At 38.7% G+C, this 27,832-nt stretch overlaps 3 protein-coding genes across 3 annotated transcripts; 2 read left to right on the top strand and 1 right to left on the bottom strand.

Moving 5' to 3' along the window:
* Positions 1-827: 827 nt before the first annotated feature.
* LOC133736929 (WD repeat-containing protein WDS homolog) lies at positions 828-4,556 on the bottom strand. The gene is made up of 4 exons (XM_062164544.1): positions 3,049-4,556; positions 2,819-2,920; positions 1,386-2,021; positions 828-1,271 (listed from the first exon to the last, which is right to left on the bottom strand). The coding sequence occupies exons 1-4, from the start codon at positions 3,697-3,699 to the stop codon at positions 1,086-1,088; spliced, it is 1,575 nt and encodes a 524-aa protein (XP_062020528.1). The 5' UTR covers positions 3,700-4,556; the 3' UTR covers positions 828-1,085.
* Positions 4,557-12,387: 7,831 nt separating this feature from the next.
* LOC133736924 (receptor-like serine/threonine-protein kinase ALE2) lies at positions 12,388-17,793 on the top strand. The gene is made up of 9 exons (XM_062164539.1): positions 12,388-12,917; positions 13,188-13,256; positions 13,533-13,649; positions 13,730-13,831; positions 14,359-14,727; positions 14,807-15,061; positions 15,713-16,105; positions 16,318-16,558; positions 16,812-17,793. Exons 1-9 carry the CDS (start codon positions 12,848-12,850, stop codon positions 17,518-17,520), a joined length of 2,325 nt encoding a protein of 774 aa, XP_062020523.1. The 5' UTR covers positions 12,388-12,847; the 3' UTR covers positions 17,521-17,793.
* A 4,616-nt stretch (positions 17,794-22,409) lies between these two features.
* LOC133740997 (uncharacterized) lies at positions 22,410-27,577 on the top strand. The gene is made up of 13 exons (XM_062168928.1): positions 22,410-22,646; positions 22,732-22,786; positions 22,881-22,970; positions 23,126-23,203; positions 23,290-23,364; positions 23,816-23,868; positions 24,470-24,620; positions 24,735-24,845; positions 25,104-25,230; positions 25,406-25,503; positions 26,440-26,578; positions 27,153-27,205; positions 27,323-27,577. Exons 1-13 carry the CDS (start codon positions 22,480-22,482, stop codon positions 27,401-27,403), a joined length of 1,278 nt encoding a protein of 425 aa, XP_062024912.1. The 5' UTR covers positions 22,410-22,479; the 3' UTR covers positions 27,404-27,577.
* The last annotated feature ends 255 nt before the right edge of the window (positions 27,578-27,832 follow it).

Below are 27,832 nucleotides of genomic sequence, written 5' to 3'. Positions count from 1 at the left end.
TTGCTTTTTGGGGATTTCTGATTTCGGTCGTAGAGTATTATGCTACTGGCATGAACGTAAATTATCATGGAAAACTGGGCATTTTAGTCATTTTCTATCAAAATCTGAAGCCAGGCCTGCTACATTTGGTTTTGGGCCTGGGCTTGTGTCCTTATTTGTATAAAACAAATTGAATGTGAGTTTTCTGTGTTTATATCTTTGGTCAGGTGCTACTATGTAATTTTCTAAATTTATTGTCCACCACCGATTATTTTCATGTTTTGTAATTTGGTTAGTTTCTTTATTCTAAAAAAAAAAAACAAATAAAAAAAAACAGTATCGGATTAGCATGATTACTAGTGGCAATGTCGTAAAATAAATTGCATTTGCGTAGACTCATTTAGGCTTTTCCGACTTAGTAAAGTCCACCCATATGCAATTTACATATAATTTAAGTTTTTTGGTCTCTACTAAAGACAAATTTGGGAGAGAAATCTTTTCCTTTTCAGGTGTCGAAAGCTCTATTATTTGACCACTCATGGTCGGATTGTATTTCTTATAAATAAAAAAAAATAACGTTTTTGGTCCAAGTCTTTTGATGATTACATTTTTCGGGGTTACATTAAATTTGGTCACACTGATTTTAAAGACGCTGAGGCTTCTCATAAGGAGGATAGATGTTGGAGTTCAGTAATATGGACCGAAAATTTGCAGCCTGACCTGGACAAAAATGCAATAGTCCCAACAAAAGTTGGGTTTTGAAGGAACACAACAAGCTGAGAGTAGGAAAAGCAAAGAGTCATTTCTTACCCTCTCATAACTCGTGAATCAAAAGAAAACGTTGCAAATTTCAAGCAAAGCTCACATATTGTTCATAGTATAGTATGGAAAAGGTAAAGTACTGAGATCCAAGTTACTTCGGACAATGTGTTTATGGCGACTAGCAAAAGCGACCGCTACAGTCAAAAAGGAAAAATGGATCTAAACTGGAACTCTACACCAAAATTTTCAAAAAAAAAAAGATTTACAAACTCATTAATGAATAGGAAACTGAAAAGAACAAAAGCTATATATACACAGGTTGTGAAACTGGAGATGTGACAAGTTCAACTAAGTTTCTCAGGTTGAGTCTTTTTAGATAGACTAGATCCCCATATATGGATAGTATGATCATCACTAGCCGATGCCAGCATTTGAGGTCTCCTAAGATTCCAACTCACACAGTTCACAGTCATTGAATGCCCACACAAAACTTCAATTGGCATAGAGTTTCGCCGATTCCAAATGTAGACCTATAGCAGATGGTAATTATCTAACTTGTGAGGACCCATTCAGTTTAGTGGTGCAAGAATGATCGGTATACACATGTATAGGAAAACAAACAAAATTGGGGGAAGCAAGCATACCTGTGAGTTCTCACTACCGCTGGCAATAAATGTACTATTCACTCCACCGAAGCAGGAGCGTATTACGTATTTGCTCTGCCTGTGACCCATATACTTCAGTGGCTTCTCCAGTTTCCCAGCAACATCCCACATATGGATCTCCTGGCTATTTAGGTTGACGATAAAGTACTCACTATCTCTAGAAATTGAGAGGGATGTGATAGAATGGTCTTCAGAGATAACTCGCTCAGCATTTGTTCCCACATTCAAAATCCGAATTTCTTTATCAGAGAAAATGCTGATAAGATTTTCCCCATCTGGTGTTACAGCAAGATCTAAAATCTTGGGCATCCTCATACCTCTCCATGCTTTTAACTCGTTGCCATCGCAATCCCACATGTAGATACCTTTTTCAGGGTCAGAACTGCCACACACAAGTCGCTTTGAGTCGGGAAACCAAGCACATGAGCTGACAATGAAGCCATGATCTCCAAATGTATGCTTGCATGTACCTGTTTCCACATCCCATAGCTTGAGGACTTCACCATTTCCACACGTAAGCAACTTTGAGTCATCGGGGCTCCATGCCACAAAGGATACTGGTTTAAGGTGGCTCCATAGGGTATGTTTTAATATCACGCTGCCGTCTTCCAGCACCTGGCACCGAAAGGTAGAATTAATGTCAGAAACCCTAGCAGCTAAGCATCTTCCCCAACTTAGGCAGTATGATTATATTCCATGAAATTCTTTTTAGCAAATATTAAGGTGAAATCCAAGTCAGTATCTGATTTTGTAGTTTTTTGCCATCCACTAAACACTTTTCAAGCATTCCACTTATACAACTTCTATTGAATGGAGATACTAACAAAGAATAAAAAATTAAAACTCATACATTAGGATCCTATATGGCATATGTATCCAGTTTGCATTGAAACATGAGCTAACAATGGCATAATTTAGCAACAATATAACTTTGTTTCCACATTAACAAACTTTATTTCCGTTACAGACAGCTCATTTGATCCTGCATTTGTCCATGTGGCACTATAAACAATTTTGATGTACGTTAAAATAAGAATAAATTCCTTTTAATGCATTTCTCTTGCCTAAATGGACAAAATTTTATTTCCTGACACATTTGGTGGATTCTGGAAGCATATATTTACTAATAAAAAAATTTGCTTAAAGTATTTTCTAAATGTGCAATGTTCTGAACCAACAATTTTTTTCTTTATCTGTTTTGAAAAATTCAAGATTTTTCTCTAGCAATTTCTAGAACATTATTTGTATACTCAATGCATGATCTTATCCCTGCACAAGGCAGACTAGAATTCCATTGAATAAGTACACTATCTGCCTATATAGGTGAACATAATATTCAAATAGCCAGAAAGCGACTTTCAATAACTTGAATAAACTTCTAATACAGATCACCTCATGTAATGCAATGGTACCTTCCATATGATGGCCGTGCAATCACTTGATGAAGAAGCTAAGTACTCCCCATTATGAGAAAATTGTACAAACCAAACTTCGTCCTTATGCTCAGTCAAAATCTGCAGCATTGACAAACCAGTGTTCATTTATATCTCAACCATCCAGTAAAAGATGATGTGAGACAAAGAAGAAAAAAAAATCTAATAATGTTTCTTTTCAAGACAGAAGCTCAGCCAGCAAATCACACCTGTACAGTCTCAGTAGGGATCTGATCCCTACCACACAAATGGTCTGCATAAAGTGAAACAGCATCCGAAAAATTATGATACATACATGAATCAATCTGGGTCAAAACAGCAGTTTCAACCAGATGTTCCAACCTGCGCGGAGGTAGTGTAATTGGTGGAGGAAGCAAATTTTGCAATTCTTGCAACAGCTTTTTTCGCAATTCGCAAACCTCATTGTTGTCCATCTTACCCTGCTCCATATCCTTCGAGAAAAGGATACTGTGAGCCAGGTTGTGAACCTTATCTCTGCCCACCTGTAATGCTGAAACCTCTTTCTGCAAAATGTCTAAAGCCATCTTGTCATCCCCGCACTTTGAATACTCCAAAAGTGACTGTTTGAATACTAGAAACAAAGCAGTAGCTCTTGTTTCTTCTGTCAAATCCTTAATGGCATTAAGGATATCAATACAATCATTCCAATTCCCGCTCAATATCTTCGATTCCAGCATCTGAAAATAATCAGATTGGCAAGCAATGCCAGACTCCAACTCTGAGCATGAAGCGGCCTTCCCATAGCCCATCGAATATAGGCACTGAATTATTATTCTTACAAACTCATGCTTCTTTATTAGGCCTCTTGGCCCGAGCCTAGTCGAACCCTCCATCGACATCCAAGTTCGGCTAATCCAGCTACTGTACTTTCTACCCTTTCATACTCAAATATGCCAATTTCTTCCACCAACCATAACAACCCAATTACAAAACAAACACTCTTTCAAGTGTTTAATATTATTTCCAAGTAAAATCTTATTACAAGGGCAGAGTACCAAATGACTAAGCTCTCGAAATCAATTTGTCTCTACAGCTCCAAAACAATATATTATATCCAAATACCCAAAACCGAAAGCTCTGCACAGAAATCTCCAACAACCCTAAACCTCAAATTCTCTATTCAACCAACAAAAGCATTCAAAACTGAGCAAACGTACCAATACAACAGAAGCTCCAAACTCAAAGTGCCCAAAAATCCTTCTGTGCAACGAAGCAACCATGCAAACACATAGCCCCAGTATACATATAAACCAATAGGAACCCAAAATTGTAGGCGACGCACCTTCAAAGCCTTTCGATAATCAAAACCTCAAAATTGTATTGAATACGAGATTGGGATAAATAGGGGGGGTTGAGAACATTTATCACGACACCCCAGATGAGCATATAGTTCAAGTATTGAACTTTACATACAGAGATGAATATTGGGAAGGAATAGAACAAACCCAGAAGAGCTTGGAGTTCGAAAACGAAGAAACAGAGAGATAGGGTCTGTGATAAATAAGAGGACAGAGAAATGATAGAGAAGCAGAGACGATGTTAAAGACGAGGAGGAGTGATGATATCGAAGTGGGTGATGAATTGGAAGGCATGTAAGTAACAGTCAATGAGATGAAGGGGGGGGTAGAATCTAGTACACCCTGGGAAAGAAGAAAATGGCAGAGAGCAGATCTAATGCAGCACACGTCGTCGTTCTGATCCGTGATGGGAAAACAGGGGACCCATTATTCTCTCCCTTTTTTTATTATCCGCAACCATTTTTCTTTTCGAAAGAAAAAGAAAATGACGGAAAGTATTAACGACGTCGCCTTGCCGTATCCTTGCGGTTCGATTTTTTTTTCAGTGTGCTTTGGTGTCGAAAATTTCAAGAGAGGGCTAAAATTCTTTTACTCCTTGAGGGAATGGATATTTATATCTTTGTATAATTGCATCGAGTCACCGTTGGAAAATTAATCAAAGTTTAAATGCTTGAAGCAACAAACGAAAGACATTTCTTGCCTAATCGAGAAGAAAATCTCTAACCAGTAAAAACTATCCTACACACCTACTCAAAGTGACTAAGGGGAGTGTATTCATTTAAGAGTCTACAAGATTTTTTATTTATTTTAGAAGTCTATGGGTATTCAACTGAGATTTTAAACAGTCCTTTAAAATCTTGATGTATTCAATTAAGATTTAAAATTATCCATTCAAATCTGCTTATATTCAAAAGTATACGGATTTTTAAGGATTTCATTAAATGCTGGATTTTGGAGGATTTTATAGTGTTTTTTATACATATCAAAACTCAAAAACAATCCAACCATTTCCTAAGAGATTTTGATGGATTCTTTCACACTAAAAAAATGAAGAAGCTCTTCACCAAAAAAAAGAAAAAGCAAGTCTCAATAGGTGACACTCATCCATTTTGTCTTAGACCTATTTTCCCACTATCTTCCTCTACCTCTGCTCTCATCTAATAATTTTTTATTTTATTTTTATCACTATAGCTCTAGAAGCCTTAATCCTTCTAGCTAATTAAGCTCACTTTCAATGGTATTATTAAGATGATACATACACACATGATTCTTTTGTAAATTAGATATGAAATAAATTATGTCATTAGTTTACTACTTTATTTTTTGTGTAACATTTTGGCTGGTTAGTTTTCTCTTATTGTTCATATATCATTATACACAACATAAAGAATGGTAGATTGCCAAACTTTCTTGTCATTGATATAGCATTATAATTGGATCCATACATCCATTGCTTAATTAAAGAAGAAGAAGGAAAAAAAATTAACCTACAAAAACATCATAAGGATTTGTAAAATCTAAACAAATACTAATAAATTAATCCATTAGAATCAAACAGAGTCCATATAGAATTTAAACAATTCGTGGATTAAGTAAATCCATGGATTATAAAAAGGGGTTTTATCCATTTACCCCATTTCTAGGGATTTTTTTCCCACTTACCCCATTAAGTTTTTTTAATTCTCTCTTACCCAATACACTCTAAGAGAGTCTTCCCTAATACCCCATTAAGATTTTTTTTTTTTTTTTAATTTTTTTTTAATACCATTTTACCCCTCACCCCTTTGTTACTTAGAGAGAGAGATAGAGAAAATGAAAGAGAGAGAAACCATAGGAGACTTCGTCGGAGCCCGTCACCGGCAGCCTGAATCCTGCCAATTTTCGCCGGAATCCGGCCAACTTTCGCCGGAATCCGGTCACCGGCTGCCGCCCATCGGAATTTGCTGAAAATCTCACCGGAAAGTTTTTTTTGCCCCCAATAGACATCTATTGCTCCCTAATAGAGGGGCAATAGACGTTTATTGCCCCCCAATAGACGTCTATTGCCCCCCAATGGACGAATATCAGCCATGTATTGCCCCCAGTAGACGTCTATTGCCCCCCAATAGACGATTATCAGTCATGTATTGCCCCCCAATAGACGACTATCAGCCATGTATTGCCCCCCAATAGACGTCTATTGCCCCCCAATATGACTTTCAGTCGCCAAAATGGGAACTAATCTCCCTAAATTTAGACAAATAAAACTTTGATTACAGGAAAAAAACAAGAAGATTACATCAATTCAATACGTCTATTGCCCCCCAATAGTCGTCTATCGGCCCCCAATAAACGTCTATTACGAGATGATAAAACATTTTTTTTTCTTTCATTCTAGGCCTTTTGCCCACAAGTTTACTTAAAAAAGAAAAAAAAATGGAAATGAATACGTTTTGTAATGGCAGAAACTCAAGGATATGCATGCTTGATCAAAAAAAGAAACTCAAGGATATAAATAATGGTAGAACAGCGTTTCGTAACCCAATGATCCAAAAACTAGACAGATTGACAAGTGACAACCAAGTCTTTTATTGGAATATGATCTTATATCACTTTGTGCTCCAAGACCCGAAAACTAAACAGAGTCAACTCAGTCAAGTATTCCAGGTTCAAAACCCAACCTTCCTACCCAATTGGATATGATCAATTAGCCCTACCTAGTACCTAGCTCTGCCGCAGTCGACGTCGTCAAAGCCACTGGAGCTGGAAGAGGGAGGAGCGGGTCGGGTCGGGTCGCCACTGCTTGGAATCGGAGATGCAGTCGGAGCCTAGAATAATGAGATGTTCTTCGCGTGGCGATTGAGCTTCGGAGCACGAGCAAGGCGACGTGGCCGGGAAGAACAGTGAGCGGAGACGGCCTGGGTTGAGCGCCGGAGCCGGAGGGGGGAGAGAGAGGGCTTGGGTCGATCATCGGAGCCAGAGGAGAGAGAAAGACGGCCTGGGTCGATCGTTAGATTAGGGAAGAGAAAGGGAGACGGCATGGGTCGATCGCCAGAGCCGGAGGAGAAAGGGAGATGGCCTGGGTCTGCCGGAATCATGCTGAAGTGAAGGGAGGGGGGGGGGGAGAGTGCATCGTGCTGGACAGAGGGAATTGAGTGGCATTGATGTAGTTGTTTAATGGGGCTGTGACCAGTTACCCATTTTTAGCCCAAAAAATGCCCACTTACTCCACCAAGAGTTTTTTAACCCCATTTACCCAATCTTACATCTATTGACATTTTAGCCCCTGTTAATTAAATTAAAACTCATCCATCTCTTATCAGTCTCTCTCTCCTTCCCAAACTCTCTCTCTCTCCCCCCGATCTCCACCTCCACTCTCTCTCTCTCTCTCTCTCTCTCTCCTCCCCATGATCTCCACCTCCGGTCTGTCTCTCTCTCTCTGATCGCCGCGCCGGAGATGCAGTCCAAATCTGAACACGACGATGAAGCTCCAGTCGGCGATCCAACGTTCTCGTCGCCGTTCGATTGATCGGCGATCCAGCCACTCCAACGTCCTCGTCGCAGTTCATCGGCAATGTGTCTACTGCCCCTAACGCTGCCCCTAAACCCTAAACTTAACACGAAGACATTATTTGGGGGCAGTAATGTGTCTACTGCCCCCCACTAAACCATTATTACTGCCCCCCACTAAACCATTAAAACTTGCCCCAGTTTTGTGAAGGGTTCTGACTTCGTATGAAGACATTATTTGGGGGCAGTAATGTGTCTACTGCCCCCCACTAAACCATTAAAACTTGCACCAGTTAAGTGAAGGGTTCTGACTTCGTATGAAGACATTATTTGGGGCAGTAATGTGTCTACTGCCCCCCACTAAACCATTAAAACTTGCACCAGTTTCAAGGATTCACAGTGTATTGCACTTTATCACAAACAAATCAACAAGAGATGATTACTGTCTCCTAAGAAAGACATTATTGGGTGGCACTAATGTGTCTACTGCCCCCCAATAGACCATCAAACATTACACCGCTTCCTATGTTTCGCAGATTATACAAGTTATTCACACTCAAAACAACAGATAATGTCTAAAAACCCACATTATGAGGGTCAATATTCTGTCTACTGCCCCCCACTAGACTGACACAAACAACACAATTTTTTTCATTTATCAACTACTGCAATTTAACACTACATTTACTTTGGAATAGCAGTTTTCAGTCCGTCAATAAATAAAGCAGTCATCATTGGCCCCCAATACAAAGTCTACTGGGGGGCACTAATGTTACAACTTTTATGGTTATGACTGCACAATAGCAGATAGCCATTTTCAGTCCGTCGTCGATTCCTTCAGAAGGTCAACCCCGGCCTTGCCGAGCTTCTCAGCGACGAGGACCGTCGGCTTGGCGTCGAGCCTGGCAGCGGAGAGCACGACGACAAGTTTCGGCGCGGCGATGGCTAGAGCAGGCTTCGTGGGCGACCTGCCGGAGCGATGGAGGGAGGGAGAGAGAGATCCGACGTCTTCTGGAGAGAGAGAGAGAGAGAGAGAGAGAGAGAGAGAGAGAGAGAGAGAGAGAGAGAGAGAGAGAGAGAGAGAGAGAGAGAGAGAGAGAGAGAGAGAGAGATAGAGAAATCGGTGAGGGGGGAGGAGAGAGAAATCGGTGAGGGGGAGAGAGAGAGAGAGAGAGAGAAACTGAGAGTAGAGAGATTGAAGGAGAGGGCAAAAAAGTCCCAAAAATTAATAAAAAGAATTAATTGGGTAAAGGGGAAATAATCCCTTAGAGTGTTTTGGGTAAATGGGGTTTAAAAACTCTTAGTCGGGCAAGTGGGCACATTTTAAGCTAAAATTGGGTAAATGAGCATTTTCCCTTGTTTAATTAGGCTAAGGGTACATTTGTCATTTGCATCTAAATTGGGTTAGTGAGAATAAAAATCTTTTGCTGGGGTAAGTGGGATAACTTTAGCCAATTTTGGTGCTTTTGGTCAAGAACCCTTATAAAAACTCAAACAAAGTCTTTTAAAATCTGAATTGAATACACCCCCCTAAAACATAATACAAAAACATGAAAAAAAAAAAAAAAACCTCTGACCTATGTGACTTTACTTGACCTAAACAATCATCTAGAAAATTCGCATATCGGTCACAATTGGTGTACATCAAGACTAGCCAATTTAATGAGTCTGTCATGCACATACCATCAAAAGATCAAGGGATACACATGTTTTAATACCCTTAACTTTATAAAATAGAAGAAATATCCTCTTTATTTGGGTTTATGATTGGAATTGTTTTAAATATAAGTATATTTATATATATATATATTTATACCAAAGGCATTTAAAAATAAAATAAAAAACAAAAATAAATATTATGAGGAAATTTGTAGAAATTTTGTTAATTTACTTGACATATAAATAGAAGAAGTTTGAAGGTAAAGAAATAAAGTAAATAAAAGAAGAACAAAACCAAATTGCATGTTGATCTGGACAATTAATGTGAGTCCTGTAAATATTAAACGAGCTAAGGTGAGATTATTTGAGAATTATTTTATGGTCTCACTGATTTGTTGGAGTGTTCGAGAATATTTTATGATTTTTTTTATGAGGTGAAATCTTTGATTTGTGACGAGTTTGTGAGATTTTTTGGAAAATTTTTCGAACACCCGAGCTATTTATTATGATTTTTCAGAAGTTTTGAAATTATAGAAATTATTTTAAGAAAGAAGAAATTTGTGTGGTGCAATCTGAACCACAGGATTATCCACCGCTTGATCAGGGCCGTTGAAAACCAGTTAAACGGGAACTATATAAATACCAAGTCAAATCACGATTTGACTATCTTGACCCATTCTCTCAACCTGATGACCCGCAACAAGATACTCGATTGGAAATCCGCCGTTCGGCCACGATGTAGCATCGCACGGGTGTCGTTTGGCTCATCTTTCCTTTGCTGATCTATTTTTGGTATCGTCTTCACGTCTTGCCCAACCAATAGTTCAAGGAGAAGAATTGAAACTCGAAAGCGTTGGGCTTTCTGGCAGTTCCTCCGCGTTTTTCGGCAACTCTGGTCACCGTTGGTGGTGCATAAGGTATAAAACTTGATTCTCTCGTCAAGCTCTATGCTCTGTATTGTTGGTTTTTAGTTCAATTGAGTTCTAAATGAATTGGTATTTTAGGGTAAAATTCATCAAATTCAGATTATTTTCTTATAAATTCAGATTTAGGGTGTTACACATGTCCAACCCATACCTTATTGTAGAGTAGTGGGTTAGGGTTTGAAAGACAAGGACCCGAACCCATAAAACCAACCCTGCAACTGAATGTAGGCAGCCTGCTCCCTCAATAAATATATTAGCTGCTCAACTCGCCACATGGTAGGCTAGACCTCCACTCTGGTTGCCCAGTTAGACATCATCACAGGATGACCAACAAATAGATGGATTGGGATCGTTTTCCCTAGCCCACCCTCAACCTAGCTACTCGTCATCGATCACCACCACTACTGTCGCTACCTTCCACCCGCAAAGTGACATACCTACAAGTCAGGCACCACAAAGCAACTAGAGAAGATGAAGGGCTAACATGAATCTTTGTGTACATACCTCCAACAATATGGAGTATTTGCTATCTCACCAAGCATAATTAACACCCTCTTTGGGACACCCACAAGCCATGGTGAGGCCCAACCGAGACTTGCATCTTGTAGCCCTATGTTCAAGCTACGCTACGGTATCCGGAAGTCACAAATCCGTCGCCGGGAAGCCACCTTTCCGGCCTTGCAAAGTTGCCTCCACAAACTAGGCATTTCTACACTAGAATAGTTTCTATACTAGAATAGTTGTTACTTGTCCCACATCGAAAACAATGTAAAGGAAGAGCACTCCTTCACCTATAAAAGGAATGCCTCCTCCCACAACTCAAGAGATTCGATTACACCTCTTGTAATCTTGTTGGGCCGCAAGGCTCGACACACTAGTACACATTCAAGTGGACGTAGTCTCCCGCTCATGCGGAGGCGAACCACTATACATCTCGTGTCAACTCTTTCTCTCTCTCTCTATCTCTCTCTCTAAAGCTAACTAGCGACCCCCTCGGTCACTAACGTTAACACTTTGTGCACGCGCATATCCCTACACGCAACTCCGATCATCTTAGGCTTGAGTCGCTAACACCTAAAAAACTACCTTGGTTTAGAACCCCACATAGCCCGACCTCACTCTACTGCAACACAATGTCCAAGGACGCCTATTACATTCAGAGGAGTCACCCCGCTCTATACCCTATTGAATAGTCGTTGAATATAAAGTCAAATGAAGAAGCCAAAATTCTGGCTCACACACTAATTTATAAGTAAGAGATTCTAAATTAGACTCACACACTAGTTTTCGTGTGATCGAAAAAGAAAAGTAAAAGTATATGCTTTAAACTCTAATTATGAGCATGTTGTGATATATCTTGCGTTTTACAATGCAAGAAGACATACACATAAGATATATTGGGTTCACCATGAGTGTAAAAATTTGTTACTGCAATTAAAATACAAGATGTGGAGTCCACTACAAGAATATGAGAGTTCAGTTTTAAATATGTATTGAGATTTCAGAATGAGAACTTTATCCTCGTTTTATATACTCTCATACAATATCAGAAAGACATTAACCAAAATTCAAGTTTATTGAGAAAATTGAGAAGGGGATTCTTCTAAAAAAAAAAAAAAAAACTAAAAAATTGATACGGGGATTAACCATCTAATGAGGGTACAAAATTAGTTTCCAAATTATATGAACGAGCATGAACATAATGTCAACTATATCAAAATCATCAAGGTAGAAGCTAAAGACCCGAAATATTCCATTATCTTTCCTATTTTCTAGGGTAGTTAATACATGATTAAATCCTTACCAAATAGTTCATTTTAAAATTCAAAATTCATGGTTCACTTACAAAAAATTTCCAATTGGGGGTGAGATGTGATAGTTAAACACTTAAAACCCATTGACCCCCTATAGTTTTCTATATTTAAATTATTCCTCTGAAAAACAAAATTCAAAATTAACGTTTAGCAGAACAGAACAGAAAAACGGTTCCCAGCTCCCCCAACTGGGATACGAAACGGCCGTGCCCCTGGCGTTTCGGTGGGGCCCCCCTCCCCACCACACTCGCTCGCTTGGCGCGTGGATCAGACCGCCCCTACCAAAAAAAACCCAGTCTTGCTGGAGCTACACTCACACACAGAGACAGCAGCAATAAAGTCCCCTCACCTCACTCTCCCCTTTCTCTCATTCTCTCCTCTTCTTCTTCTTCTTCTTCTTCTTCTTCTTCAACCTCAAAGAAGAATCAAGATCTCTCCTCTCCCTCAATTCCTTTCTCTCTCCAAAACCACCCACATTTTCTCTCTCTAAAACAAACCGATTTGCTAGATCTTTTACCGCGTTTCATGGATCTGCAAGAGCCCCCCACCCACCCCGCAATGTCCGCCTCTTCTTCTCTCTCCTAGGGTTTAGTCGCCGCTAAGCTTCACTCTTCACTCTCTCCACTCTTTGTCTGAGCTATGAAATTCGTCTGTTTAGTCTTGAAATGCCGTGAAGAGGCTCGCCGCCGCCCGCTGCTGCTGCTTCACCGACAGTGTGGAATTTTCCGGCCGAACTCTGACAACACTCTCCAGCTCGGAGCTGGCTGCTTCTGAGAATGATTGCTGTGGATTTTAGAGACAATGCGTACTCCGATTCTGCTTCTTCTTCCTTTTGTTCTTCTCCAGCTCAACTTGGTTTTCTATTGCTCAGGTAAAGCTTTCTGTTTTTAGTATCTGGATTTGAATTTTTGGATTTCTGTTCAGTTCTTTGATGGCTTCTGGTGGGGAAAACAGAAGGAAAGGAAATTGTGAATTTTATATTGCACATTTTTTAATCAAACTGTGCTTGAATTAGTATCGAAGGTGCGACTCTTCGCTATATTGGGTAGTCTTTTGTTTTTATTTTTGATGCTAGATGTTACTAACGAGCAGCCGGAGTATATCAAGAAAAACTAACTTATTTGCTTTCTTATAACTTCAGGGCAATTGTCACTAACTCCTCAGATTTCAAATCGGCCATTAACTTTGAGAGGTTTCGCACTGGAGCGCGGTAAGTGAGATAGTATTTGTGTATAGTTCACCTGACAGGGTCAGTCTAAATCTGGACAAGTTACATTGTCACTGGGATGTAAATGAACTTTCTTGAACTGATGATATATTGGAAATGTTGTCAATACACTTGAAAAACTCTGGTTGAAAATCAATGCTGCAAATCATTTCCCAGAGTGTTTGTTTATGTGTCCCCATTCGGTTAACTTTACTTCTTTCTATAGCTATGGATATTGTTATGGATGATATATATGTATCGTTGTACTACCATTTGCAGCAAGGTCAATTTTGATGAGTTTTCCATTTGCTTCTTCAAAACCATCGAAAACACGAATGACCAAGCCTTCTTCAGCATCCCTTGCACCTGCACCTGCACCTTCTCCAGTTCATCTAGGTATATATCACCTTAAAAATACTATTGCACTGATATTCCAGTTCTGTGGCCTGATCTTGATGTTAAATTTTCAATTTCAGCTCCCAGCAGTTTGCCTTCACCACCACTCCGTCGTCGTCATCATCATCATCGTGGGAAAGGAAGACCCCATGCTGTTGCTCCTGCCCCGTCAAAAGACCCAGGTAATAATATAGGGCCCCAAATCTGTCAATTTCAGGGGCCAGTCATCTGTATTACATCTACTCAATCAATATATGCTAACTTTTGATGCATTTCAAACCAAATTATTTAATCTAATTTTTTTTTGCCTTGGATGCCAAGAACCTTTATTTGGCTAGTTGGATGCTACCTTGCTTATATCTGTAATCTAATCATCTAGTCCCTCATAACCACTCCTCTGCTGAGGCAATTATTTAGTGCGGTTTAATTTGTTCTGTTAGCAACTAAAAATAAAATAAATAATGGTCTGTAAAGTTACTTGGCAAGATGAGTTTGAGGCTTGGCTTGAATTTACCATATCCTGGGTTAGAGGGGTAGCTTGTCCAACTTCTGGCACAGCTTCTGCTCGAAAAAATAGGACTCAGATTCTTGGAAACCTGAAGATATTGTTTGTTTAACTATGGTCACGAAAAAACCTTTTTCATCTCATATATTTTATCTCCTGTGGAGTGGCTTGTTAGTTACTTCTTTGTCATGGTACTTTTTGCAGGTTGTGATCAACTTTGTGTGGAGCCACTTACTGCATCTCCATTTGGTTCACCTTGTGGTTGTGTATTTCCCATGAAAGTCAGACTTTTACTGGATATAGCTCCTTATTCTATTTTTCCAGTAATGAGTGAGTTGGAGATTGAGGTTGCTGAGGGCACGTATTTGGCACAAAGCCAAGTAATAATAATGGGTGCAAGTGCTGATAGTCAAAATCAAGGAAGAACAGTAGTGGATATTAACTTGGTTCCTTTAGGAGAGAAGTTTGATAATACCACTGCGATACTGACATATGACAGATTCAAGCATAAGAAAGTGCCTCTCAATCTAACTCTTTTTGGCAATTATGAAGTGTTGTACATTAGTTACCCAGGTACCAACCCCAACTCTCATATGTTCTGGCTTATCATTTCAGTATGTATTGTGGTTGAGACTGAAACAGTTATTATCAGGGATACCTTCTTCACCACCATATTTGAAGGGGAATGGACCAACTGGAAGTCCTCAAAACCTCCCTATCACTGCAAAGTTTCCCAGAAAGAACCAGAGAATGAATATAAGAACCATTGCCATTATTGCCCTCTCTGCCTTTGTACTCCTATTGGTTATTCTTGGAGCAATCTTGGTGTTCATAAAATGGAGGAAAGTTGGAAGACCATCTAGTGCTGTCGGTCCTGCACGTGAATCATCTATTCATAAAAGATCTGGTAAGTATGTGGCTTTTCATAATCAGAGTTACCAGGATCCTCTTTCATTGTCGTTGGTCTTACTTTTGGGTTTACTTTATGGGTAGGGGACAGCAATACACTCCTATTCCCCGTACACTGTCCATCAGGAGTATACTTTGTAGGGTTGCTGATACAGGTTGTGGTTCTCATTGTTAGGCTAGTCACGTGCGATGCGTATATGCATATATAAATTTATAAACAATTGCATAAGTGCATGTGTTCATAAAAAAATTTCAAGCATTTATTGGATAAAATAGTTGTATACACGTAATTTTTTGCCTTAAAGCTCAGAAAGCCAATACCTTTTATCTCCAGTTTTTCTTAATCTTGACCTTACTCTTTTTTCTTCCCGATATATTATGGTGTCTTGGGATAACCTTTGAAAAACTGGATAACTAAAGTACCATGACTTAAGACTGGCAAGCCAGTTATCAGTTCTCCAGTTGTGGGATTTGGTTATGCTTGTTCAGATTTGTAGAGTTTGTTTACAGAAAAGATGTTTCCTCCATTTCATGATCATTGCCCTTCTTTGGCTGCAAATTTGGTACTCTTATATGAATTTTGAACTCAGTTCTGTATTAAGCATACTGTACATAGGTACACTGATTGATATTTCTGTGTATAATGCAGGCTTTGGGTCTATGATATCAAGTAGCATTCCAAGCTCCACTTCAGTATCCCTAATGTCCACCATGGCTACCAGTATTCTCTCTGTTAAAACATTCCCACGTTCTGAGATTGAGAAAGCAACAAATAAGTTCAGTTCTCAAAGGGTTCTAGGAGAAGGAGGATTTGGACGTGTTTACCATGGAATTATGGAGGATGGAAGTGAAGTTGCAGTCAAAGTGCTTACAAGGGATAACAACCAAAATGGAGACCGTGAATTCATTGCAGAAGTTGAGATGTTAAGCCGATTACATCACCGTAATCTTGTGAAACTGATTGGTATATGTATTGAAGGGCACGCACGCAGCTTGGTGTATGAGCTTATTCGCAATGGCAGTGTTGAGTCTCATTTGCATGGTATGGTATCTTGTCAGCTTTGATCTCTTTCTTTGGCTCAAATTTGTTTTGCTAAATTAGCAAAATCAATCTCCTTCTCAATTATTTATCCAAAGCGCCTGAACAAGCTATTTGGTTTCCCCTCTCTTCATGGATGTTCATTTTTTGTTTGGTTTCTTGGAATTGATTAGTCTTAAATTCAAATGAATTGTATTTTATGATTGTTTTTCCAGGTGTTGACAAGAAAAAGGGCCCTCTTGACTGGGACGCACGGATGAAGATTGCCCTTGGGGCAGCAAGAGGATTAGCCTATCTTCATGAAGATTCTAATCCCCGTGTTATTCACCGAGATTTTAAGGCTAGTAATGTTTTGCTGGAAGATGACTTCACTCCCAAGGTTTCTGATTTTGGGTTGGCTAGGGAAGCAACTGAAGGAAGTCATCACATCTCTACAAGGGTCATGGGAACTTTCGGGTAATAACATGACATGATTTAAGATTTCATTTTGAAGATCAATTATCTAATATTTTGTAAGGCACATATAGGCATAGACTCCATGTCGCCATGTTAGCTATATTATGCCACGGTACAGGAAATCGGGAAACTTTAATGAACGATTTATGCAAACTACTAAACATGCCAAATGAATTGAAATTTGCCTCAGGCAAGATTTATTTAAAAGTCCTTGTATTAGTATGACCAATTGATGCATGTGATGGATTTACAGGTATGTTGCCCCAGAATATGCGATGACAGGGCATTTACTCGTCAAGAGCGATGTTTATAGTTATGGAGTTGTGCTGCTGGAACTTCTCTCTGGAAGGAAACCTGTTGACATGTCCCACCCTCAGGGGCAGGAGAATTTGGTCACGTGGGCAAGACCGCTGCTAACCAGCAGAGAAGGTTTGCAGCAGTTGGTGGATCCTGCCTTAGCCGGAACTTATGACTTCAATGACATGGCTAAAGTGGCAGCCATTGCTTCCATGTGCGTTCATCCTGAGGTCACTCACAGGCCTTTTATGGGTGAGGTTGTGCAGGCTCTAAAGCTGATATACAATGACACGGATGAGACTGGTGGGGACTGCCATAGTCAAAAGGAGTCTTCTGTCCCGGACTCCTTTAAATGTGATCTTGCCCCTTCTGATAGCAGTTGGTGGAACGCTGGTGGACTCACTCCCCGGTTAAATTACGGGCAAGCCTCTTCTTTCATTACAATGGAGTATAGCTCAGGGACTCTTGAAGACATGGAAAACAGACCGTTTTCAGTTTCAAGTTTGTTCGGGAATGGGGTATCTTTACCAATTAGACATGGCAATAGATCAGGGCCATTGAGAACCATCCGTAGCAAGCCGTCTTTCTACAGAGCAAGAGGAAGTATGAGTGAGCATGGAGGTCTGCTTGGAAAGCGTGCTTGGAACGATGGATTCTGGGTTTGAAGCTTGTTAATTTTATTTTTGAATTTGTACAGTTCAAAAAGGACCGCGGCTTTTCAAGAAAGCCATGGGTGTAGTTTAGAAGTTGAAATTCCTGCCTGAGTCCATGTGTGGAGGATGAGAAAAAAGAAGGAAAGAGAGGACAATGGCTTCTAATTTTGGAATTCTTGATTCATTACATACGAGTTGGATGGAGTTGTAAGTTGGATACTACCTGTGTATCATCTCCCTTTTGGGTTCAATGCCTAATTGATTGACAACTTCCCTTTTCTAAAATTTGTGAGGCTGAAAGTCATCTTTTGCTTGTAGCCAAATATGCATTGTCAGATGAAAAAAAATTCAGGAATTGTCAGCTTCTGATAAATTTAATTCAAATTTCAACTTAAAATTAGTTGGTCTCTGATTTTCACTTGGACTCAGTTCGATGATGGCCCAATGTGGTTTCCCGGGATACTGGAGAATGAGATTGAACACATTACCTATCTTAATCTGAAACAGTTTCCCCACCTCCTATCTTAATCCGGACATCATCTTTGATTAGTGAAAATGCTATCATGCTCAGTGCATGCCAGACAGTAATCATTCCGAAGTAGACATCCATGATTCTGACACCATAATTTCACAAATAAAAACAATTATCGATCATCTTTGTTGAAATCTTAAACAAAGTGTACCATTTATTCACAAATTTATGAATCAAAACTCCTCCTATAGTCTCAAATTCGAATCTTCCCTCTTTTGTTATGATATTGCAAAATACATAATGTATATATAGTCTTCTTAAAGACTTTGAAAAAAATACTCTGAAAACACCAATGGGCGTTAGTCTAAAACAATAGAAATTAAGTTGTATATATCTCAATTTGATATGAAAGTTTAACAAATTAACAGTCGTGAATCCTAAATTCCTAATAATATTGGCCATTATCATATTTTATCAATTATGATAAGTAATTGCATAAGTTACTTATCATAATTTGATGCTCATGCTTTTGAAGATGCAAACATAATTTCTCACATCCGGAAATTGTTATACTAATTATTTTTTTCCTTAATGTAGATACATACAAAGAAAAGGAATAGATTAGATACAACAAGATTGAACAATTTAGTCTATGTACAATTCAATGCCAAGATCATCAACAAGAAGAGAAAAATGTAGATGCGTACTACTTGCTAGTGAAGCTACTATGGCACAAGGATGGATTGTTGATGGTGGTGATGAAGATGTTGAGTCGGATCTTACTAGTGAAATGGTTGGAGAGGGATCGGGAGTGGATAGTAGCCTAGAGCCTAGGAAAGGTTCTATACTTCAAGAAATTAGAGAACTTCATAAGGAGGACTTTGTATCGGATGAAGAGGAAGAACTTAGAGATTTCTTGATACAGACGTTAGTCAGGAGAGAAGTGAAAAATCTTTAATGTCTTCAACGAGAGGTGTACCTCCTTGACGTCTGTCACTTTGAAATGACAGAACACAAACGAAATTGAAAAGATGCAATTGATTAGTTGAGGTTATAGCAATCGATGTGGCAGGTCTTTAATTGTCTGTGGTGAAGTTGACAACTCTTTTGCTTATGGATCCATATGGTGAAGATAATGTAGATGAGATGGATTTTGAGTTTGAGTTCAATACGGAAGGAGTACTAGAGGGATATGGGGAGGAAGAATTTGAGGAATAGGGTCGCAAGAATCAAATTTGCAATTGTTCTTTATTTTTAAGAACTCATTATCTCATTATTGTTGAACCATATTTGAAGTATTTTCACTATTTTCAAACATTACCTAGCGTTTTTTAGAACCTTGATTCTACCCTAACCATTTTACTGATTTTAGCTTCAACAAATTCTCTTCGTCATTCAAAACATGCAATGTTATCATATAAGTTCACATTCTCTTCGTCAATCATGATTAGCAATTCAGTTTGGTAGGAATTGTGGGTTTGCGTGTTGCCAAGTTCATCTATTATGTATTTTGTATATTGTGGGAATGCATTTTTGCTAATAATGGAAGTGACTCAACTGATGCAATTTCCATAACATTGTAACATAAACCATTGAGCTTAGTAATGGAAGTGACTCAACTCCATTGTTTCACCCACAAAGCTTAAACCTAACTAAGCAGTTTTCAAAGCGTGCTTTACCAAAACAGCCGAACTAACTAAGCACTTCCAAAACAAAGGATCCCAAAAGGCGCCCAATATGAAGCGGGCATAAGCCTCCTGAGTGTTTCTATGCACTCGAGTACATGAAGCCTTCTTCTCCGGCTCAACATCTTCATCACCACCATCAACAATCCATCCTTGTGCCATCAACAATCCATCCTTGTGCCATAGTAGTCATAAAATAGTAGTCAAACCCTAAGCAAAAACAAGAAGAAGAAAGAATACTTAGTTTTTGGCTACCCTATACTAGTCTCAAACCTTATGCCTTGTTAGGGCCATAAGTGCTCAAAACTAAATATTTTATGTTTCAACAATCGATTGTGACACACTCTAGCAACCATCACCACAAATAATAAGGTCGAAAAGAGTACTTGTGATAACAATTACCCTACCCAACAATTCCGAATACTATTCCGACAATCAAGGGTAATAATACTCAAAATTGGGTGATTGGAGAACCATAATCTAAGAAATCCAAATGGAAAATAGAGATATGCAATGGGCAAATTCCACCATACTCATATCATAATCTAAATTGAAATATAAATTCCCCAATTTAATATTCCAATTCCAACACACCAAACATAGATTAAGGAGGGGAAAACCTAAACCATACATCTAGAGTGAAGAAATTAAAGCAAGAGTACACAAATCATATGAATAAACATCAATTTTATTAATTCCTCAACAAATCCATATAAAACTAAACTTGGGTTTCAAAACCCTAAAACCATGAGAGGTCACACACAAGTATATATCAATACACATCAAACAACACCATAAGCAAGAAATAAGAGAGAGAAAGAAGAGGGAAAGAGAGGAGAAATCCATGAAATTTAAGGCAAAGCTTGTCACTAGCTATTGCCATAACTTCACGGCTTCTCTTGCTACCCTTACGAAGCCATGGTGTAGAGATGGTGGCCTAGATACCGGAAATGTGTGTGTCTCCTCCTTGTGCAAGCTTACATGTGAAGAATGGGGGATGAAGAAGAGAAGAAGAGGTGAGAAGAGATAGAAGTCCCAAATTCGGCCAAAAGGCCTAGGGTGTAGAAAAATGGGTCTTAAACTTGTGAAATGTGTGTGCAAAAGTGCTTAAATACTCCCTTGGGTTCAAGGGTCAAGATTAGACTTGTACCCTAGATCTAAGGGCTCAAAAACAAGTAGAAAAAAGGTAAAATGAAAAGACTAAAATAACCTAATAAAAAAGTAGAGAATTAGAAGTTTAGAAAACGTACATTTTAGAAAATATAAAGAAAACCGGAGGGCAAAAGTGTAAGTGAGTGTGTGCCTAGTGTGAACACAAATAAATATCTTCATCCACATGTGTGATGTGTGTGAGGTGCGGGCCACTATTTATTATTGTCATTACATCAATTTTGAATTTGAAATTTAAATACAAAGATGTAATACAAATGGGCTTGGGTCTTCACTTGTGTGCTTCTTTGGTCTTGGGCCTTGAACTTCTTGCTATTGGGCCAAGTTGTTGGTTGACCCGATGGTCAACTAGTTGACTTTTCGTCCTTTAGTCGGAGTTGACTTTTTGCTCAAATTCTCTCTTTGTTTCATCTTTTCCCTCTCTTGACCATAATTTCCTACAAATGAAGAAAACAAAGTAATACTACGAAATAATGCTTGAGTATTCGCTAATTTCAAGGTAATTAGGGCTAGAAACACACGTATATTGCGTGTGAATCAATAATAGAGCAATTCATCTCCACTAGTTTTTTGAAACTCGACCTTAAGCAACTCCAAATAGGAGTTGACAACCAACGAATGACACCCTCCGAAATTTAGAACAACTCAGTCATGTTGCTTCTCGTATTTGAGTTGAACGTAGAGCTTGAATGGGCTGTCGGAAACAGCGTAATTAACATTCTTGCGGAAGGACTCCTGGTCTACACCTTATCACATGGGTTTCATTTGAGGTGTCTAGGTCCAACTGTTATTTCAACGAATCAGGTTGATTTTTTCATTTTTGTTTTTGGCCACACACTTGTTCATTTTTTATTTTATCATAACCATTTTGCATCGACAAATTCTCTTCATCACTCAAGATTTGCACTGCTATCACATAAGTTTACATTCTCTTTGTCAACCAATCAAAATGGTAATCCTAGTTTTTGAATGGTCAAAAACGACTTAGTGTGACTAAATTAAAAATCTTTTTTCTTCCTTGATCAAGATGGTAACCCTAGTGTTTGAATGGTAAAAAACTACTTGTGACTAAAATTTGAAGCTCCACCATGTGAAGTGGATGATATTAACGGTTTAAGGAAGCGGGCTTCCTTTTCAAAAGCTGACTTTACCAAAACGGTTTAAGGAATCGGGCTTCCTTTTCAAAAGCTGACTTTACAAAAACGGTTTAAGGAATCGGGCTTCCTTTTCAAAACGGTATATAGCTATCTCATAAAATAAAAAAATAAAAATAATATTTCAAAGATATTTCTCATATGCCGTGTGGCCGGGTACAGAATACCTATGCGATGGAGTATGGACTGACAATGGACCTGGACTTGAACTTGGACTGACGTTGATCGACCTATGCAAAATTGGACCTGGACTTGGACTTGGACTGACCTATGCAAAGTGTGGAACTTTGAACTAGACTCGGACTATAGAACAATGCCTAACTAAGACAACTAAAATTGGTTGGTGCCATTTTTTTTGTTAGTGAAAAAAGAAAGAAAGAAAGAGATATTTCTCATATAGATGATAGCCCCTCTGTCTCTCTCTCGCTCTCTCTTTCTAGTTTCTAACAAACACACATTGCCTTCCACGCGCCATTGTATAACAGAAAAGATGCTGTCTCTCGTTTACACGACCCCAAAAGCCAATTCCACCTCTCCTCTCGTCAGCTTACCTCACTATTCTTCTTCTCCTCCTCCTTTTCACACTTCACCTTCAAAGACTCACCACAGCCACAGCCACACCCTATCTCTACCTGCTTCACCACGTCGCTCAACCAGGTCCGCCCTCATCCTTTAATACTCGTCTCCCAACTTTTCTTCATTTTCATCTCTTCAATCTCGTCTTACCAACACACAATTTCAGGTTCAGAATGTCGTCCTCCGATTCGCTTCCCCCTCTCCCGGAAAACCGGACCGTGGTACGTACTTCTTCTCCTATTCCCAGCAATGTAGGAGTTTGTTACTTACTATCGGAATATTCTTTTTTATGGTTCACTAAATGTGACGTCGCAGCTCGGTGTGGGCAGCATGGGGCTGGATTTCTTGGCGGTCGTGTCCTCTTATCCTAAGCCGGACGATAAGATCAGGACCACCAGCTTGAAGGTACACTTCCCGATTATATTTTTTCTTACCGTTACCGGAATATGTTGACTTTTTTAACTTTGTTGTGCAATTTTTACCAATTGTAGTAGGCGTAGGCTATGAGCTTTGTTGAGTTGGTCGTTGTTGTTGTTGATACATGTGTGGCTCGTTTTTAGGTTCAAGGAGGTGGAAATGCCAGTAATGCTTTAACTTGTGTGGCTCGTTTGGGGCTAAGTCCCAGGGTCATTTCCAAGGTGCTGCATTTTTTTTTTTTTTAGTCTATATTTTCTTTGCTGGTTTTGGATTTTGAGGACATGTTTTAATTATTGGGAAATGATAGGTTGCGGATGATACACAAGGCAGGGGTATAATGGAGGAGCTACAAGCCGAAGGCGTAGATACTTCTTTTGTTGTGGTGAGCATGCATTTTAAAGGAAAACCATTAGTCTTGACTGGGCTGTACTGTTTTACTGTGCTGCTGTAATGCATGTTCTTTAAGTATTTCGAGTCAGGAATGGACAATCTTTGCTGTCAGTTTAGGTATTTTGCTATTAATGTAATGAATGAATGTGTAGTATTCTAGCATCTCCACATGATCAACATGTCTTGGAAAGATCGGATTAGCATAGAAGCTTTGAACATTGCAAAATCTAAAACTGGATTTTAAAGTAATTTTCTTATATAAGTCAAAATAAGTAAGCAAAAAGTTAAGAAAATTTGTATCCCCCTTGATTTGTTTTGGAACCTGTCACTTTACATTGCCTTGGTAGCTATGCTATGTTGATTTATCACTTTACAAGTAGTACATGAATGCTCTGAAATCTGAATATTGCCATCATTTTTGGATTCTAATTGTCTTTATCCAGGTTGCTGAGGAGGGTAATTCACCATTTACCTACATTATTGTTGACAATGAAACGTGAGGCTCTCTCTCTCTCTCTCTCTCTCTCTCTCTCACACACACACACACACACGGTGTTATTGTTTAGCCCATCAGATTGTCCTTGTTGCTAGTTTTGAAACCGATCTAGTGCATATGTTCATACCTAGTTCTGGGCACTGACCCAGTGCAGGGATGGGGAGGGGCAGGGGCAGTACAGCGCTGGAGTAATTTCCTGATCATTGTATTTCAATTATTTTAAGGAATAAATGGAAATTGAACATGTACAACAAAAAAAATAAAAATTAAGAGGGACTAACTGAGAAATTTTGGATCCAAATAGAATTAATCACTCGTTTATGTTGCTAAAAGTTCAAAATTCCAGAAACATTACTGTTTTGCCAAGTGCTTTTCATTCATGTCATCTTTGATAGCAACCAAGTTAACCGGTGCCTTAAAATGCACTTACTCATTTATGAATTGGTGGTTCAGTGGGCAATGCTGGCATCATTGGCTTAATGATTTTCAAATTGATTTCTGATGTTCAACTGTATTTATGATTAGGAATACGTACCAATTTAGCATCTTATAAGGCTTTTTTTGGATTCTCAGTTTCCCATCCCCCGTTTGACATTTTCAGGAATACTCGTACGTGTATTCATACTGAAGGATATCCTCCTATGATACCGGATGACCTTTCGCCTTCAAGTTTATCGTCTGCACTGGATGGAGCAAGACTTGCTTATTTTGATGGACGTCTACATGAAACTGCTTTACTTATTGCACAGGAGGTAGCTGTTATCTTCGTGTTTCTACAATCTAACTTCTTGTTCTTATCTTTAGCTATTTTTTGAGAAAATTGTTACCGAGTAAAGAGAATAAATAGCATAGTTGAAATCTTACAGGCTACTCGCCGGAACATACCTATATTAATTGAGGCTGAAAGGATAAGAGAAGGGTTGGATGATCTTCTAAACTTGTCTGAGTATGCCATATGCTCAGCAAAATTTCCAAAGGCAAGTCAATTGTTTGTCCATGATATACTATTTGGTTGTCTTTCCAAACATTTCAGCTGATAAAACTACCACCAAATTTTGGATATTCATATTTCATATATGTGATTTTCTAGAGCATTGCTCTTCCTTTACCATCTGCTTTTATTAGTTAATCTAAGCATTATTGCATATATTTCACTCAAGACATATGCTATGTAATTACTATGATTTTACAATTAACATGTTCTTCATTTCTCTGGATCTTGTTGTGGGTTTCAGGCATGGACAGGAGCAGAAACTTTTCCAAGTGCTCTTGTTTCAATGCTTTTGAAATTGCCAAAGCTCAAATTTTCAATTGTGACCTTGGGTGAAGATGGATGCATAATGCTTGAGAGAAATATAGAAGGTATTTATGTGATTACCCATCTTTTACTGGAAAAACAATATGAAACATAGGGTCAGAAAATGTGGCTTTGAATTTTGTATATACAGTCTGTTTTTATCTTGGATTTGAAAATTACAGGTTTTCATTGACAGTCTCTGTCTTTGTTTTGACATGATTGACAATCTGTGTCTGGCAGAGGCTCCTCAGACGGAAGAAATGGACGTGGACAGCTTATTCGAAGCGCTGAAGCAGAGAAAGGATGACAGCATAACCAGACCAACATATGTTTCATCTGTAAGCCACTTTCTAATTACATTAAAAGTAGACTCCTTTTGCTTTTGGTGAAATTAAATCAAACCGGCTCAGAAGACGTGAAAGTAATTCTGGTCATTCTGCAGTCAACCATAAGAATGAGTTACAGTTGGGCAGCATGAGTTCATCAATTAATTTCTTCAATAGTTGAAATGAATTATAATATAGGAAATAAAGCCTTTGATGCCACATTGAGTCCAGTAACATGCAACTCTCTGACTTCAAACCAAATAAAATGATGAAACAAAACCATTGAAGCAATTGGTGTGACAATATAAAAAGGCATTAGAAGTGAGTAAGTTTCCTTGAATACAACTCTAGAGTCCTTTTCACTGCTTTTTTACCTGTTCCTCGCATGATTCTTGTCTAATTATCAATCCTTTTAGACAATTTTGAGGTCCCTCAAGGGGTCAAGGGTTCACCAGATAAGTTGGGAGCTCATCCACAGAAGCTGAATATTTACTTAGCCTCAGGACAACGAATTTTAACTCGAGATTCTTTTCATGCCATATAACTGTGTGATATTTTAATTATCTGTTTGAACAGAAAGTGTTGAACCAAGATAAGCTTATCTCAACGACTAATGAGGTGACCAAGTCTTGGCACATCTTAACCTGGCATTATATGCCCAACAATACCCAACTTGAACCAAATGCCTGTAGGAAGATGTAAAGGGAAATTTAGATTGGCAGAAACGTTCTAATTAGCATACAGTATACACACGCAAACCTGTTGTACACTCCTTTGTCCTTTAGATACCAAGGCTGGGGTGAATTGTGGATGCAGAAAGCAAGTTACTGAATTTCATTGCATGTTCCAGCTCTAGAATATGAGAGCTGTCATGACATGATTATATATGTTATCTACATATTATTAAGATCTGTTGCTCTCTAAGTCTATCCATTTATATCCTCTCAGCCAGTTACAAACTTGAGAGCCAATGGAATAGGGACAGTGTGTGGAAGGCTGCTTGTGGGAACAGCTGAGAAAATACCACCCTCTGAGCTTGTAGATACAACGGGTGCTGGAGATAGTTTTATTGGAGCAGTTATTTATGGTATGTTTTAATTGTTTAATGTTATTTTCCTTACTGACGGTCAGCACCTTTTCATCATTAATAAGAAAACGTGGTTTCTGATTCACTGAGCTTTTCTTGCATTTGTATTTCTATTATCAAAATAATATTAAAATAAATAAATAAATAAAATGTCGTATTTGTTTAGTTTTAAGAGATTGCAACGTTTTTCATTCTTTAAAGCCCTACTAGCGATTATCTGAACAGAAGGGCTAGGATCACCAGTTTAATCTTGTGGAAGAGTGGGGCTGTGGTTGGGCTACCAGCATGACTAACTAGATAAACCATCCATGTGAATATGGACTAAATGAAGTCAAATCATCCTCTGGGTGTACTTGTATCTGAAGAAATGTTTTGGTCTTCTTTGATTTCCTAAACTTGAATCAAAATGCTGCTGCAAATTTTACGTTTTGTACCTTGTCCTCAGTCAGTCATAACATTTTTTTTTTAACGATACAGTAGTAAGAAGTTGGTTCCAGACTTCAGTTTATCTTCCTTGTCATGGCTGTTGTCTCTTGTATCTTTTTTATTGATTCAGCATTTCCATTTACTGCAGCTGTTTGCACCAACACGCCACCAGAGAAAATGCTCCCTTTTGCTTCTCAAGTGGTTAGTAGACATGTTTCTGCCAAATGGCTAACTGACCCAAAGGCATAGTTTTATGTGGTAGTAGTATTGTGCAGCATATATTTGTTCATGACCTTTTCTATACGATTTCAATTGCAGGCTGCTGCCTGCTGTAGAGGTTTGGGAGCACGAACTAGTCTTCCACACCGCACAGATCCACTCTTGGCACCATTTCTATGATAAGATTTCACACAGCTACAACTCAGAGCTCTAATTTGGAGACATTAGGCCTAGAACTTGAGATACTTCCTCCCATGAGATAGAAATTTGTAAACTATTGTTCTTGATGGAGACATTTGCAATCCCCTTGTAAACAACAGAAGGTTTGATAATGTAGTTTGTAAATTTGTGCAATTTCATTCTTACCAACTCCAGTCAATTCCTCTGTAATTTTCTTATGTTGTGAGATTAAAGGTCAATTCTCAGTATTACTGCTCGTGTACTCTCCTCAGATAATGCTTCTTGTAAGTGCAATTTTCATGCCCAGAATGTTTTCATCTTTCAATTTTCAGGTATATATTAGATCGAAAAAAGTCAGGTATGCCAGTGCAAATAAGCGCAGTATGTAGAAAAAAAAAAAAAAAACAGATCTGCACATTATATAATGCC

The sequence above is a fragment of the Rosa rugosa genome, chromosome 3, assembly GCF_958449725.1.
Source record: "Rosa rugosa chromosome 3, drRosRugo1.1, whole genome shotgun sequence".
Lineage (NCBI taxonomy): Eukaryota > Viridiplantae > Streptophyta > Magnoliopsida > Rosales > Rosaceae > Rosa > Rosa rugosa.
Note: the sequence above shows the minus strand (reverse complement) of the source record. Positions and strands in the feature narration are given on the sequence as shown.

Bases quoted from the DNA above. Each gene is read 5' to 3' on its own strand.
- LOC133736924 (XM_062164539.1), top strand. From the start codon at position 12,848: ATGCGTACTCCGATTCTGCTTCTTCTTCCTTTTGTTCTTCTCCAGCTC. The intron at 13,650-13,729 runs GTATATATCACC...TTTCAATTTCAG, and splicing joins ACCTTCTCCAGTTCATCTAG to CTCCCAGCAGTTTGCCTTCA. The intron at 16,559-16,811 runs GTAATAACATGA...ATGGATTTACAG, and splicing joins AGGGTCATGGGAACTTTCGG to GTATGTTGCCCCAGAATATG.
- LOC133740997 (XM_062168928.1), top strand. From the start codon at position 22,480: ATGCTGTCTCTCGTTTACACGACCCCAAAAGCCAATTCCACCTCTCCT. The intron at 22,971-23,125 runs GTACACTTCCCG...GCTCGTTTTTAG, and splicing joins TCAGGACCACCAGCTTGAAG to GTTCAAGGAGGTGGAAATGC. The intron at 26,579-27,152 runs GTATGTTTTAAT...CATTTACTGCAG, and splicing joins TATTGGAGCAGTTATTTATG to CTGTTTGCACCAACACGCCA.
- LOC133736929 (XM_062164544.1), bottom strand. From the start codon at position 3,699: ATGTCGATGGAGGGTTCGACTAGGCTCGGGCCAAGAGGCCTAATAAAG. The intron at 2,921-3,048 runs GTGTGATTTGCT...TCAATGCTGCAG, and splicing joins TCCCTACTGAGACTGTACAG to ATTTTGACTGAGCATAAGGA. The intron at 2,022-2,818 runs GTACCATTGCAT...TTTCGGTGCCAG, and splicing joins GCACGGCCATCATATGGAAG to GTGCTGGAAGACGGCAGCGT.